The sequence below is a fragment of the Coregonus clupeaformis genome, chromosome 12, assembly GCF_020615455.1.
Source record: "Coregonus clupeaformis isolate EN_2021a chromosome 12, ASM2061545v1, whole genome shotgun sequence".
NCBI classification, from domain to species: domain Eukaryota; kingdom Metazoa; phylum Chordata; class Actinopteri; order Salmoniformes; family Salmonidae; genus Coregonus; species Coregonus clupeaformis.
This window is the reverse complement of record NC_059203.1, coordinates 12,479,477-12,495,313: the sequence shown is the minus strand read 5'-3', so window position 1 is coordinate 12,495,313 and position 15,837 is coordinate 12,479,477. Positions and strand designations below refer to the sequence as shown.

Here is a 15,837-nt window from a genome sequence, read left to right as displayed (position 1 = left end):
AAAGAGATTGGGATGATATAATAAAATGTATCTGTGGTAAAATAACCAGAAATATGTTTTTCATCAACTGACAAACTGCTCTCTGTTTCAATCGATTTATCAACCTTGAATAATTTTTAGTTTACCCTACTCATAAGCTGTCTGCTCTACTGACTAATGCCTATTCATTCACAGTGTGAGGTACTGTTATTATAGTTCTCTGCTAGTGAGAAGGTAGAATAAGTTCAACAGGGCTTGTACAATGGAAGTAGATGGAGGGGGGCCAGAGATACATACGGACACAGACAGGCAGGAACAGCAGGACATACTGTAGGAACTACTTTAAACAGATAGTGCTGTACTCACCATACTGGCAACTGGGCCCATTGAAGCCAGCAGGACAGTCACAGAGCTGGGAGCTGGAGCCCTGTCGACACTGGCCCCCATTGAAGCACACGCTGTAGCTGCACACCGCTGGGGAACGGCACCGGGACGGGATGGACGGGGTGAGAGACAGAGAGAAAGAAAGAGGAGAAGAGATGAGAGGAGCAGAAACACCTGGCTGCTGTCACAGGATGTCAACATTTGAAGTCCGGGACAGTTTGACCTCATTCTATCAGGGCGTCGTCAGCGCTCTGTTAACACCTGATTGCAAAGGGACCTTGATGCTCCTGATGTTACACAAACCACACTAAAAGGGCTCCCTCCACCAGTTGGCAACCTTTAAGAAGGAGGGTGGCTGTCAGGCACATTGCCAGGTGAAAAACCTTTCATCTTAATGTTTTTTTGGGGGGAAATGAATCAGCTGGGATGGTTTATCCCTGAGTGAGAGAAACAAGCTACATCTCTGCTAAAGGACATACAGTAGTCAACCCCCCACCCCCATCTCTCTCTCACTGGCATGTGTAAGGATCTTACCCAAGAGTGTTCTTATGTAATACCATATGACCATCTATCAAAACTGGAACCAATAGTGAGGTCACATAGCGATCTGCCCTAGAACTGAACATATGGCCCATGTCTCCACACAGGCAAAGATCATGCATCCAGTACTATTAGTGTGAGATGAGGCAGAGAGCCACAGGGTGAATCAATCTAGGAGAGAGAATGCCCCATCTGGTTAAATCCTTCTCTCATTAAGACGTGTGAAATTTGTGGAATCTAAGGGGGAATAAGCAAACACCCCAAACCACTGGGTAGCCGAGCCATGTTAATCCAGCACAGAGGTGTAGGCATCGCATTCTATACACTCACATAACTCACATCCTATCTCTCCTTCACCTCCAAGCTAGTGTGTGTGTGTGTGTGTGTGTGTGTGTGTGTGTGTGTGTGTGTGTGTGTGTGTGTGTGTGTGGATGTGTTAAGCAGGGTGTAGTCTTAGAAGACCAGAGGATTGACGCTTGTGTTTGCTTACACCCATATTGGCACGGGCAGGAATTAGGCTCAGACAGAGGAGATGTACAGACCACCTAATCATGGCAGGAATGCCCACTCTCCTCCAATCCCTCTTCAGGTGTAGAGATGTAGCGTCTGCCAAAATGCATTACATTGCTCATCTAATCCAACTGGCAGCTGGATGACCAATTCACACTCCCTCTCCGTTTTGAGGCCATATATGAGCCCGTTATTAGAAGTAACGACATGCCAATCAAAGATCAGAGGTGGTGCACAGTTCAACATGAGCAATACAAATTATTGACAAGATACACAAGTAAAAAAAAAAAACTACAACAAAAAGGAGAAAAGGGTTTGGCAGTCTATAAATACCTTCCTCGAAAAATGATTAAAAACAAATGATTTTCCCTTTCAACATTCTGCCTAAGGATATGTCCAATATGTCTGAGGATGTTGTGATCTCGACAGATGGTTTCTCTAGCTATACAGTGAGGGAAAAAAGTATTTGATCCCCTGCTGATTTTTTACGTTTGCCCACTGACAAAGAAATGATCAGTCTATAATTTTAATGGTAGGTTTATTTGAACAGTGAGAGACAGAATAACAACAAAAAAATCCAGAAATACGCATGTCAAAAATGTTATAAATTGATTTGCATTTTAATGAGGGAAATAAGTATTTGACCCCTCTGCAAAACATGTCTTAGTACTTGTTGGAAAAACCCTTGTTGGCAATCACAGAGGTCAGACGTTTCTTGTAGTTGGCCACCAGGTTTGCACACCTCTCAGGAGGGATTTTGTTCCACTCCTCTTTGCAGATCTTCTCCAAGTCATTAAGGTTTCGAGGCTGACGTTTGGCAACTCGAACCTTCAGCTCCCTCCACAGATTTTCTATGGGATTAAGGTCTGGAGACTGGCTAGGCCACTCCAGGACCTTAATGTGCTTCTTCTTGAGCCACTCCTTTGTTGCCTTGGCCGTGTGTTTTGGGTCATTGTCATGCTGGAATACCCATCCACGACCCATTTTCAATGCCCTGGCTGAGGGAAGGAGGTTCTCACCCAAGATTTGACGATACATGGCCCGTCCATCGTCCCTTTGATGCGGTGAAGTTGTCCTGTCCCCTTAGCAGAAAAACACCCCCAAAGCATAATGTTTCCACCTCCATGTTTGACGGTGGGGATGGTGTTCTTGGGGTCATAGGCAGCATTCCTCCTCCTCCAAACACGGCGAGTTGAGTTGATGCCAAAGAGCTCGATTTTGGTCTCATCTGACCACAACACTTTCACCCAGTTCTCCTCTGAATCATTCAGATGTTCAAAGGCAAACTTCAGACGGGCCTGTATATGTGCTTTCTTGAGCAGGGGGAACCTTGCGGGCGCTGCAGGATTTCAGTCCTTCACGGCGTAGTGTGTTAGCAATTGTTTTCTTGGTATCTATGGTCCCAGCTGCCTTGAGATCATTGACAAGATCCTCCCGTGTAGTTCTGGGCTGATTCCTCACCGTTCTCATTATCTCCACATTATCTCAACTCCACGAGGTGAGATCTTGCATGGAGCCCCAGGCCGAGGGAGATTGACAGTTCTTTTGTGTTTCTTCCATTTGCGAATAATCGCACCAACTGTTGTCACCTTCTCACCAAGCTGCTTGGCGATGGTCTTGTAGCCCATTCCAGCCTTGTGTAGGTCTACAATCTTGTCCCTGACATCCTTGGAGAGCTCTTTGGTCTTGGCCATGGTGGAGAGTTTGGAATCTGATTGATTGATTGCTTCTGTGTACAGGTGTCTTTTATACAGGTAACAAGCTGAGATTAGGAGCACTCCCTTTAAGAGTGTGCTCCTAATCTCAGCTCGTTACCTGTATAAAAGACACCCGGGAGCCAGAAATCTTTCTGATTGAGAGGGGGTCAAATACTTATTTCCCACATTAAAATGCAAATCAATTTATAATATTTTTGACATGGGTTTTTCTGGATTTTTTTGTTGTTATTCTGTCTCTCACTGTTCAAATAAACTTACCATTAAAATTATAGACTGATAATTTCTATGTCAGTGGGCAAACGTACAAAATCAGCAGGGGATCAAATACTTTTTTCCCTCACTGTAGCTGCCGTCTGGCATGGCAACAGCAGCTCCTCTCAATGCTGGACAGCTTCATAATGAACAGCCATTCATCTCACTCACATCCCACAGGTGGGTGACATCAGCAGGAGAGGAGACAGAGATGGGAAAATGGGAAAATAGAGCAATTCATCTAAAGAAAACAGATGGTTCTGTCACCTATCTCCATTGGAAGTACAGTAATCCCTAGCAATGCAAGTTAGTGAGAGGCTGGCTCAGCAGACCGGGTGAGAACCTGCTGTGAGGTCTCACTTCAGTTCAAACGTGCCTGAGCCATGTCACTGAGGAGAAATGATATATGTCTTTGCCAGAAAGAGAAGATGAAAAAGAAGCGAGGGCTAGAAGGACACAGGGAGGCCAGAATCATTTCAATCCTCTCTATCAACAGTTCCAGAAGAATCCCCAGGGTGTGAGGCAAAGTCTAAACATCTTGACGTCCTCCTGGCCCTGTGCTCAGACACCTCGTCAGCTCTGGGTCTGGGACCAGCAGTCAACAACATGACCTCCTCAGCACTCACTCAACCAATACCCAACACTGCGCCAATAACCAACAGATACAGCTTTGTATTCACAGATACAGTACAACTATTTTGAGCAACATCTGACAATGCTATCCTGACCAAAATCAATGACTATTTATCCATGTAATCTAATCGTAAAGTGACTTCCATGTCCCCACACAATGTTCTGCTGTATCTACAGTAGAGTGTACAGTAGCATTACTGCAGTTCTGACCAGGCTGTGAGGTGCTGAGAGCAAAATTACATGACTATAGGAAACAACAACATTTTATGTTTAACAAGTAGCCACTTCCTTAATGACCTGAGAAAACCACTAGCAAGGAAACAAGGGGTCAAACAACCCTGAAGTTTTCAATATGCCACAAGTGGCAAACAAGGGGATTGTCTTTTTCCCCCTCCATAAATGGTAGACATGGACTTTTTGGCAGCTAACCAGGGAGGGCATTTCTGGTCCGCCCCTGCTGCCCACTCCCTGACCCTTACATTGCTTAATCTCCCTTGAAATAATTCCTTAACTTGCCGTGCAACGTGGCGAACGGCATAAGACTCACTCTCATCTGTCTCTGTGATTGCCTTCACTCTGTTACAAAGACACCTTGTCTGAGGGGATTAGCTGCTTCCACAGAGACACAGGGCTCTATTTTCAGCTGGCGCTAAGGAGGCTCAAGTGTGAAACGCACGTCAGTTTGCAATTTCGTCATGTAAAAACTGGCGCACTGTCATTTTCGGCAATTTACCTGTCTAACATCAGCTCGCTTGCGCTGAGGTGGGAGGGGTGGCAATCAGGGGTTGGAACTGGTTAAGGGAACAGAACCAAAAACCAGAAAATAACAAAACATTTTGAGGAACAGAACCAGCCCAGGGAAATAAAGTGATCGCTAGTGTTCCGGAACAGAACCGTTATTTTCAAATCTTGAGAACCGGTTAATAACGTTCTCGTATATAATTTAGTAATTCATTGAAGTTATGATGCTAGTAATAGCCTAAACACATTAAAATTCACAACATATAATGATGGTCAGCGCTTCAAGCCATGCCCCCTACATGTCCAACCCTTTCTCTCGCTCTCTCCCCTCCCATGAAATTGCAGTCGTATCTCACGACTGCACATATCTGACCAATTAAACACGTAAACAACTAGCTTACCTGTTCCATAGCAAGCTGCTCTTTCTCTGCTAATTATTGGGGTAAAATCATTAGCTAAATGTAAAAACAATGTTGATTTCACAGGTAAGAAAAAATCTACGAAAAAGAACAACATGAACGTTTACTTTTTTGGGGTTCGATCTGTTCAGAACTTTATTATGGTTGTCGGAACAGTGGAAAGGAACGGAAAAAAAGTAGGGGTTCTGTTTGGAAAGGAACGATTGGAAAATCATTTAGGATCCAACCCATGGTGGCAATATTTGAGGTGTGTCCTTAAAAACAAGCGCAAAACTGACAATTTCATGCAGTGCTAATTGAAAGCTTTAAGACCCACAAAAAGCACGCCTTAACAGTAACACAGTTAATAATTGCATGGATTTTGAGAGCGGAAGCACAGCCTATACAGCCATGACGCACAGCAGCAATGGAACAGAGATGTGCATTTGTGCCAGTGAATCTCGTATTTAGAAACATTAAAAAAACTATTGGTTTCCCCCATTTAGTTTAATTTGATTAAAAACCAAGCATAGCCTACCCTCTCTGCCCACGGGGAGCAATTATGGTGCATGTAACTGTATTAAGACATAGCCTGTTTAAAACAAGTTGTTTAGTTTTTATAGAATTTGATTAGAATTATACACTGTCTTTCTAGGCCTTATCAATAGCCTAGTGAATTTAATATTGTTTATTGACTACATTTGGCGTGTCCATGTCCAGACTATAATTAAGCACTAAGGCCCGAAGGGGTGTGGTACAGTGCATTCGGAAAGTATTCAGACCCCTTGACTTTTTCCACATTTTGTTACATTACAGCCTTATTTTAAAATTGATTAAATGGTTTTTTTCCCTCATCAATCTACACACAATACCCCAATACCCCAGGTTTTTAGAAATGTTTGCAAATGTATGAAAATAAAAGAATGAAATATCACATTTACTTCAGTATTCAGACCCTTTACTCAGCACTTTGGTGAAGCACCTTTGGCAGCGATTACAGCCTCAAGTCTTCTTGGGTATGACACTACAAGCTTGGCACACCTGTATTTGGGAAGTTTCTCCCATTCCCCTCCGCAGATCCTCTCAAGCTCTGTCAGGTTGGATGGGGAGCGTTGATGCACAGCTATTTTCAGGTCTCTCCAGAGATGTTCGATCGGGTTCAAGTCCGGGCTCTGGCTGGGCCACTCAAGGACATTCAGAGACTTGTCCCGAAGCCACTCCTGCGTTGTCTTGGCTGTGTGCTTAGGGTCGTTGTCCTGTTGGAAGGTAAACCTGCTCTGGAGTAGGTTTTCATCAAGGATCTCTCTGTACTTTGCTCCGTTCATCTTTGCCTCAATCCTGACTAGTCTCCCAGTCCCTGTTGCTGAAAAACATCCCCATAGCATGATGCTGCCACCACCATGCTTCACTGTAGGGATGGTGCCAGGTTTCCTCCAGACGTGACGCTTGGCATTCAGGCCAAAGAGTTCAATCTTGGTTTCATCAGACCAGAGAATCTTGTTTCTCATGGTCTGAGAGTCTTTAGGTACCTTTTGGCAAACTCCAAGCAGGCTGTCATGTGCCTTTTACTGAAGAGTGGCTTCCGTCTGGCCACTCTACCATAAAGGCCTGATTGGTGGAGTGCTGCAGAGATGGTTGTCCTTCTGGAAGGTTCTCCCATCTCCACAGATTAACTCTGGAGCTCTGTCAGAGTGACCATCGGGTTCTTGGTCACCTCCCTGACCAAGGCCCTTCTCCCTGATTGCTCTGTTTGGCCAGGTGGCAAGCTCTAGGAAGAGTCTTGGTGGTTCCAAACTTCTTCCATTTAAGAATGATGGAGGCCACTGTGTTCTTGGGGACCTTCAATGCTGCAGACATTTTTTGGTACCCTTCCCCAGATATGTGCCTTGACACAATCCTGTCTTGGAGCTCTACGGACAATTCCTTCGACTTCATGGCTTGGTTTTTGCTCTAACATGCACTGTCAACTGTGGGACCTTATATAGACAGGTGTGTGCCTTTCCAAATCATGTCCAATCAATTGAATTTACCACAAGTGGAGACCAATGAAGTTGTAGAAACATCTCAAGGATGATCAATGGAAACAGGATGCACCTGAACTCAATTTCGAGTCTCATAGCAAAGGGTCTGAACACTTATGTAAATAAGGTATCCGTTTTTTTATTTTATTCATTTGCCAAAGAATCTAAAAACCTGTTTTCGCTTTGTCATTATGGGGTATTGTGTGTAGATTGCTGAAAAAATTAATATTTAATCAATTTTAGAATAAGGCTGTAACGTAACAAAATGTGAAAAAAAGTCAAGGTGTCTGAATACTTTCCGAAGGCACTGTATATGGCCAATATACCTAAGGGCTGTTCCTCTGCATGACACAATGCGGAGTGCCTGGATAGAGCCCTTAGCTGTGGTATATTGACCATATACCACCAACCCCGAGGTGCCTTATTGCTATTATAAACTGGTTACCAACCTAATTAGAGCAGTAAAAATAAATGTTTTGTCATACCCGTGGTATACGGTCTAATATACCACGGCTGTCAGCCAATCAGCATTCAGGGCTCAAACCCCACAGTTTATAATTTACATTACGCCTAGGCCGTATATCAGTGTGAATGCTATAGCCTATGTGTTTAACAAAGTATTTCCATATTGAAGCAATGCAATTAGAACAATGTAGACCGCAAACATGTTCAACATATTTAGCAAATATGGGGCAGGCTATTTAACGAACTAGGCTATAACGGACTAACATTAGAACGCAATACATGAAAGACCGTAAATACATAACTTGAAGCAACCACATATTTAGCCATTGAGCACGTTCTGATTGGCCTGTGAGAGGCCAAACCTCAACACACCCACAACTTGTTTATTCATCAAAACCCAGCCCTTTCGCGCCACCGCCAGCTACTGCGTCCATAATTCCGGTTGTGAAAATAGCACAAATATTTCTGACACACCCCTGAAACTGTTTGGTAACCAGTTTATAATAGCAATAAGGCACCTCGGGGGTTGGTGGTATATGGCCAATGTACCTCAAGCGCTAAGATTTACCATTGCGTTAGGTTTGTTCAAATAGAGTGAACAGAGGGAGGTCAGTGAGTCGCACAGCCACCGGATGGAGTCCAAGGAGCAGGTGTCACCAGCTCAGCCTCTGAGAGCCAGAGGAGAGACTTACGGTAATTCTTAGGCACAAAAGCCCCAGCCGCCGACTATGTTTGGGTTAGTAATTGGTACGCACAGAGCGCAGCACTGTAGTTTGAGGCAGCAAATCATGTTTTTCTTTGCAGATAAATGCGCCAAAGCAAAAGGTTCTCACAGGAGCCAGGCCAGGGACAGCACTGTCAGATGGCCCTCGTTATCTGTACGACTTGAAATGTCACTCAGAAATGGTTCCAGGGCATTCCAAAAATGTCAAGTGTAATTATTGTCGCTTTGTTTAAAATCTCTCGGCATTTACCATTAAAATATTTCAAGCCTGTATCCTAAATCACTTGTCTTAGTATGTATTTGATGGATTTATCTGAATGGGGAAATCCCTGAAGGTAGGATACACAGACTGCATGTGCAGTGGGAGAACCTGGTGGCTAAACTGAATGAATCAGAATGTCTCACTGTCTGGGAGTGTTGGGTCACATCACAGAGCTGTGTTAAGATAACCAGTATTAGACTCACAGGGTGGAGGAGGATATTTGAGGTACATTTGACACTTTCCTGCTTTTCATACACTGTGTTTACCATGGACATGTAACACCCAAATGAAAACATCCCAAGACAATGAGCTTGGCCCCTGTGACACAGACACCATGCCATGCCATGCCTTGGTTGGACAGCCGGTCTGTTTATGTATGTTTGTTTATGTCTTTGACCTGTGACATAGTTGTTCCCAGGATGCAGTGTTCCTCCACAAACACACAAAGACCACCCATGGACAGCCACAGTCTCCTCGTCCTGCTACTGGGCCTGCTTCAAGTGCACATCCGCCAGCCTGATCCCTCCCGCCGCAAAAGGGGGCCAGTTCCCATTCAGCAGTTAACGAGGGCTCAAACTAGTGGAGCCATTGTCCCCGCTCCTCATCCCCTGTCACAAAGCTCATTGTTACCATCAATCAACATAACTGCCCGCTTCCACTCTTGACCGTCCTGGTCCATTCTCCAGCCAGCGGCCACTCGCTGGGGATAAACACTTAGCTTGTTGAATGGACCTTAGAATGGAGAAGTGGACGGAAGTCTCTAGAAGCACCATCAGCAAGTACTGCCACCAGTACAGGCATTGTGAAAAACAAGGCTCATCGTCAATTCATTGATTGATATACGTTGGCTGTTTATGATGTGCACGAGTGATGCAGTGATGTCCCATTCCCTAGGCCTTATTTAGCTCTCCCTACCACTAGTTGCTCAATTTGAGTGCCACTCCACCACCGAGGGACACTCGAAAACGAGGGGGAGGGCTAAGGCGCGGTATTGGGATTGAACCAAAAGAAGGACTCTCACCCTCAGGAGAGTCAGATATTCATCAAGCCAATTGGTGCTTTTCAAAACACACAAAAATAAACTTATTTCAATGGATGAACCAAATGAGGCATTTGCATGCACTTCCATGTGCACTTGACTTGGAAGAACAGTGGCAAATGGAATTCAAGCCAGTTAGAACACATGTCAGTGTGCACAGATCCCACTCCTTGGGGGAAAGGTTCCTATTGCTTGCACTGTTACAGGATTCTCAGTCAAAACAGGCCTATGCAACCGAAATGTTGGGTTTTATCGCATGTACTGGAAAAAGAGGGTGTCTTCTAAATCCATTAGGTCTGCACTTTAACTTTGATTACATACAATGGCTACCACCTGCCAGTGGGACAGCCTGATACTTCAGTCTAAGAATCCCAACTATGTCATGTCAATCGAATGCTTTACGAGTAAAGCTTGTCCCACACTATCTTAAATCAGGATTAGAAGGCAGGGAATAGACTAGGAAAAGGGAGGAAGGGGAGGGACAGAGCAGAAGAAGGGAGCCGTGACAATAACCCAAAATATTTTAATTGTTTTACCATTCTCAATCCTTAAATATGACCAAATAAAAGTATCTCTTAGCAGAGGATGAGGGAGAACTCAACAAGTGAAGCCAGCAAGTCGGAAAATGCCCACAGCGAAAGTGAATAGCTGGACTGTATTTGGCAGAGAGATTGGAAGAGAAGAAGGACAATAGAAGCCAAAAGGAGAAGAGAGAGAGGGATAGAGAGAGGGTTGGGAAAGGGGGCTGTTAGCATGGTTGCTCATCAGTGTGACGGGCTGTTTCTCTACAGCATGATGTGACTCTTCATTCTGCTCAATTGTCTCACAATAACCACTGGTCGTTAGTCTAATTAGTTTACACTCACTTTTTATTAGAGTAGAGGAACACGCACCACACGCGCACACGCATCTCACAGGTGCCAGACACTTATTCACTATCTTAATGCACAACATTCTCATTACAATCTCTGGGGTTTTCAGAGGCTTTACTAAAGCTGTACGTTTTGCGGTCTCTGCTAAAGAGCTGATCTGTCTCGTTGGATGTCGTATGCACTGTCCTATAGATTGAATTGTGTTAAATGAAGAACACTGGAGATAGCACAGGCCTAAGTGTGTGAGAGCGAGAGGGTGGATTGTGGTGTGAGCTTCCTTTTATCCTGGTTCAATGGCTCAGAGAAAAGCGTGATTAGTTTTTCCCGTCTCAAAGTACTGCCACGTCTTAAGTTACGGAGATAAAAGCCCAGCCGTGCGTCGAAAAACAAAACCCTGCGACTTAGTGAGGGAGACACTGGGCAGCGCTGGGGAATGCCTGTTAGGACGCTTCACAGGCGTGAGAGGAGGCTAGATACAGCACACAGGGTGGTCCCGGGGGCCTGGACACAGGGGATGAAGACGGGTAGGGATAGTGATACCCAGGCTGTTTACGGGGGGCTTTGCCAGGGGTGCTCTCTGAGGTATGCAGGCTACGCGATGCCGATCAGAGGCTGTAAAATCCCATCAAAGGGCCCTGCCAGGTCTCACTGGCTTGGGGATAAGCCTGTCCACACGGAGATGTGCAGCACAAAGCCCAGCAGCAGACTCACCCCCAGCCCCAGTCTTATGCCCCGGGCCCGCCTCATGCAACCTCAGCAACAGAGCTAACCCAGCCTCAGCCACTGCCCTAGAGAAACTGTGCTCTCCTGTTACCGTGGCACCTAGCCCAGCAGATCCCCAGAACCCTCCCATCCATCACCAAAGCAGAGGATTAGATTTGGGGAGATTCTCTTTAGAATCATTGTAATGTTTTCTTGGTGGGGCAAAAAAATAATAATAATTGGGAAGCACGCCAGCAAAGCAACTACACAACACAACATTAAACAATACATGAATTGGACTATAACCGTGACATACGGTGCCCACAAACTGTTAAGGCCTACATTTTATTTTATTTTATTTCACCTTTATTTAACCAGGTAAGCCAGTTGAGAACAAGTTCTCATTTACAACTGCGACCTGGCCAAGATATGCAAAGCAGTGCGATAAAAACAACAACAACACAGAGTTACATATGGGATAAACAAAACGTACAGTCAAAAACACAATAGAAAATCTATATACAGTGTGTGCAAATGTAGTAAGTTATGGAGGTAGGGCAATAAATAGGCCATAGTGCAAAATAATTACAATTAGTATTAACACTGGAGTGATAGATGTGCAGAAGATGATGTGCAAATAGAGATACTGGGGTGCAAATGAGCAAAATAAATAACAATATGGGGATGAGGTAGTTGGGTGGGCTAATTACAGATGGGCTGTGTACAGTTGCAGTGATCGGTAAGCTGCTCTGACAACTGATGCTTAAAGATAGTGAGGGAGATAAGTGTCTCCAGCTTCAGAGATTTTTGCAGTTCGTTCCAGTCATTGGCAGCAGAGAACTGGAAGGAATGGCGGCCAAAGGATGTGTTGGCTTTGGGGATGACCAGTGAGATATACCTGCTGGAACGCATACTACGGGTGGGTGTTGCTATGGTGACCAATGAGCTAAGATAAGGCGGGGATTTGCCTAGCAGTGATTTATAGATGACCTGGAGCCAGTGGGTTTGGCGACGAATATGGGGGGCAATCAATTCAGATATGGTATCCAGGGCACAGCTGGGGTCTGAGGGGGGTCTGTAGCAAGCAGACTTATTTCTGGAAAGTAGAAGCTCAAACTGTTTGGGCACAGACCTGGATAGTATGATAGAGCTCTGCAGGCTATCTATACAGTAGATTGCAACTCCGCCCCCTTTGGCAGTTCTATCTAGATGGAAAATGTTGTAGTTGGGGATGGACATTTCTGAATTTTTGGTGGACTTCCTAAGCCAGGATTCAGACACTGCTAGAACATCAGGGTTGGCGGAGTGTGCTAACGCAGTGAATAACTCAAACTTAGGGAGGAGGTTTCTGATGTTAACATGCAAGAAACCAAGGCTTTTACGGTTACAGAAGTCAACAAATGATAGCGCCTGGGGAGTAGGAGTGATACTGGGGGCTACAGGGCCTTTGTTAACCTCTACATCACCAGAGGAACAGAGGAGGAGTATAATAAGGATACGGCTAAAGGCTTTAAGAACTGGTCTTCTAGTGCGTTGGGTACAGAGAATAATTGGGGCAGATTTCCGGGCATTGTAGAATAGATTCAGGGCATTATGTACAGACAAGGATATGGAAGGGTATGAGTACAGTGGAGGTAAACCTAAGCGTTGGGTAACGATGAAAGAGATAGCATCACTGGAGGCACCGATTGAGCTGGTCTCCGCGTGTATGAGGGGTGGGACAAAGGAGCTCTCTGAAGTTGGTTGAGCGGGACTAGGGGCTCTACAGTGAAATAGTACAATAAGAACTAACCGAAACAGCAATAGGCAAGGCATGTTGACATGGGAGAGAGGCATAAAGCAATCACAGGTGTTATTCGAGAGAGCTAAGACAACAGCTGGTAATGGCGACGAAAGTTTGGGCTGAGGCTAAACAGATAAACAGGATGGGGTACCGTATAAAGGAACAGTCCAGCAGGCATCAGCTGTATAGCTGATTGATCATAAGGTCCAGTGAACAGCAATAGGTGAGTCTGGGAGCAGTTCGGTGGCTGCTACGGCACAGGCGAGCAGAAGGCACGGCTGTTGATTGCGTGTGCTAGCGAGCCGGGGCTAGCAGGTGGATCTTCGTGGTCGTCACAACTGGAAGCCTGTTGAAACCACATCAGACGTTTACGTTGGAAGACCAGTCGTGATGGATCGGCGGGGCTCCGTGTCAACACTAGGAGGTCCCGTCTGGTTGACAGAGAGGTAGATAGCCGGGAGATGGGCCTGGCTCGAGGCTAGCTCAAGGCTAACGGGTGCTTGCTTCGGGACAGTGGTGATTAGCCAACAACAACAACAGCCATTCGGTTGCAGCTAGCTAGTTGCAATGATCCGGTGTTAAGGTCCAGTGATTCAGTGATTCCCGCAGAAAATCCGATATGCTCTGGGTCGATAGCGCGCTGTGCAGACTGTGCAGACTGGCCGATAATTGTCCAGGCTAGAGCTGGCTGGTAGGTAGTGCAGGCAACGGACAATGGTGAAGACTGTACATAAAGCTGTCCCAACAGCAGAGTCCCAACAGCAGTCCCAACACCTTACCACCGATACACATGGCTATCAACAGAGCCTTGTCTGGCTGCGAAATAGTTCATTCAGCCTCATTTACTGCCTTTAAAAAAAACATAGCTGATAAACAAATGTGGTTTCTACTGACAATTGAGATGTACAAACTATGGCATAAGGTGACCACGAGCGGATAAGGGGCAATCCGTAATTTCGATGAAGACATTAATGAGCGAGCCAGGACGGTCTTAGTCAATATAACTATTTGTTTAGCACTTTTGAATTGTACAGCGACAGAATTCAGAACATGGGCCGTTCTTACAGTATTCTCCCTGTACACCAAGTCAGAACCATTGGATAAATAAAGGGGGCATATAAGCAGACAATGTAAGCTCTTACAATATTCGATGATGACACATCTCTAAAACAGGCTATAGGCTACATGTGGACCACCAAGTCAGAACAGGAGGCTAAATTATGAGGCGAAAAGGGACCAAATTATTAGGGTGAGGCACATGGGCTACTAACAGCTTACTACACAACATACACTTAGTATTACTTCCTTAGCTACAGTATACATATCTCCCTGGCATATTACATAATTTATGCAGCAGCATACAATACATTTCTGGACTCACCTTGTTGTGCTGTGCTCACTTGAACAGGAAGGTGGCGCGGCGGTCCTTCGTGGGCAAATTTTGTCATCAAACTTTGTCATGAAAGTCTGGCATTCTCTGGATTTATGTCGATTTCAAGACAATTGGGAACTCTGAAAAAAACAAGGTCGAATCATGACGTTAGTGATCTTTAGGTCGGAGCTCTAGAAAGAGGCCCGAGTTCCCGACTTGGTATTCCGAGTTGGATGACCGTTCAAAACGTATTTTCCCAGTTGGAGTTCGTTTTTTCCCGAGTTCCCAGTTGTCTTGAACTCACTGAAGTCTGAGATTTCCCAGTTCCGAGTTTCCAGTTGTTTTGAACGCGGCAGAAGTCAAGTTGAATTGACAGCATGGCCAATGTATTCAACCTTTTCTGGCCCATGGTGTTGATTGTTTATCATTTTAAGCTTGGAAAAGAGACCCTTAAACCCAGACTTGGACCACACACCCACTCCACTGAATAGCAGGCTAGTGATTGCTTTGCAATGCTTGAAGTTAGCCACTGATTCCTTCCAAACCAATTATTGTTGAATTTGCGATTTCCAACTTGTTGTGTAATGTTTATGTCCAATGGCCGATGAACACTGATACGTTTTATCTATAATTTCTCTTCATAATTTATCTTCATATGACAACGATTGAAAAGGATTTGCCAGTAGAGAGCCGACTTGATTCATGATGATGACTTCTAGCTTCCATCTAAGATTTTGAAAGTATGATGTTGACATGATCAGTCTAATCAAAGCTACTGTAGATATAATGTGATTTGACATCATTTATCTGTGGCCAATGACCTTGAGCCTTGTTGGATGGGCACTTCTAATGTAACTTTCCGGCAGCACCTAAGGGGCTTGGATTTTCAAGCTCTCTCCGTGTCCCCATGGGTGACAGAACACTGAGCCAATCACGGCGCAACTAGAGAACATCACCAACCCTTACGCCCCGTATTTTCCGCTGGCTGAAATACCACCACAGAAAGCACTGAGCTAGAAAGAAACACCTGCATTCTGGAGCTGCCTTACTCAAGAAAGCAAAAAAGAGACCATGTTTGTACGTGGCTCTATTAACACAAATACTTATTATTATTTTTATTTTTTTACATTGTTTGCAAACTGATATGTATACAGAAAATAGCCTTATTGGGTAAAAGACCAAGTCCATATCATGGCAAGAACAGCTCAAATAAGCAAAGAGAACACATCTCAACATCAACTGTTCAGAGGGGACTGTGTGAATCAGGCCTTCATGGTTGAATTTTTGCAAAGAAACCACTTCTAAAGGACACCATTAAGAAGAAGAGACCTGCTTGGGCCAAGAAACACGAGCAATGGACATTAGACCAGTGGACATTTGTCCTTTGGTCTGGAGTCCAAATTTGAGATTTTTGGTTCCAACCACCATTTCTTTGTGAGACG

General features: G+C 44.9%; 1 protein-coding gene across 1 annotated transcript in view; it reads right to left on the bottom strand.

Annotated features, from left to right (window-relative positions):
* LOC121577705 (multiple epidermal growth factor-like domains protein 6) overlaps window positions 1-15,837 on the bottom strand; it is a 96,035-nt gene that overhangs the window by 75,208 nt on the left and 4,990 nt on the right. The window contains exon 2 of the mRNA XM_045224101.1: window positions 346-453. Coding sequence (XP_045080036.1) covers window positions 346-453 — 108 coding nt within the window. The remainder of the gene's footprint in view (window positions 1-345; window positions 454-15,837) is intronic.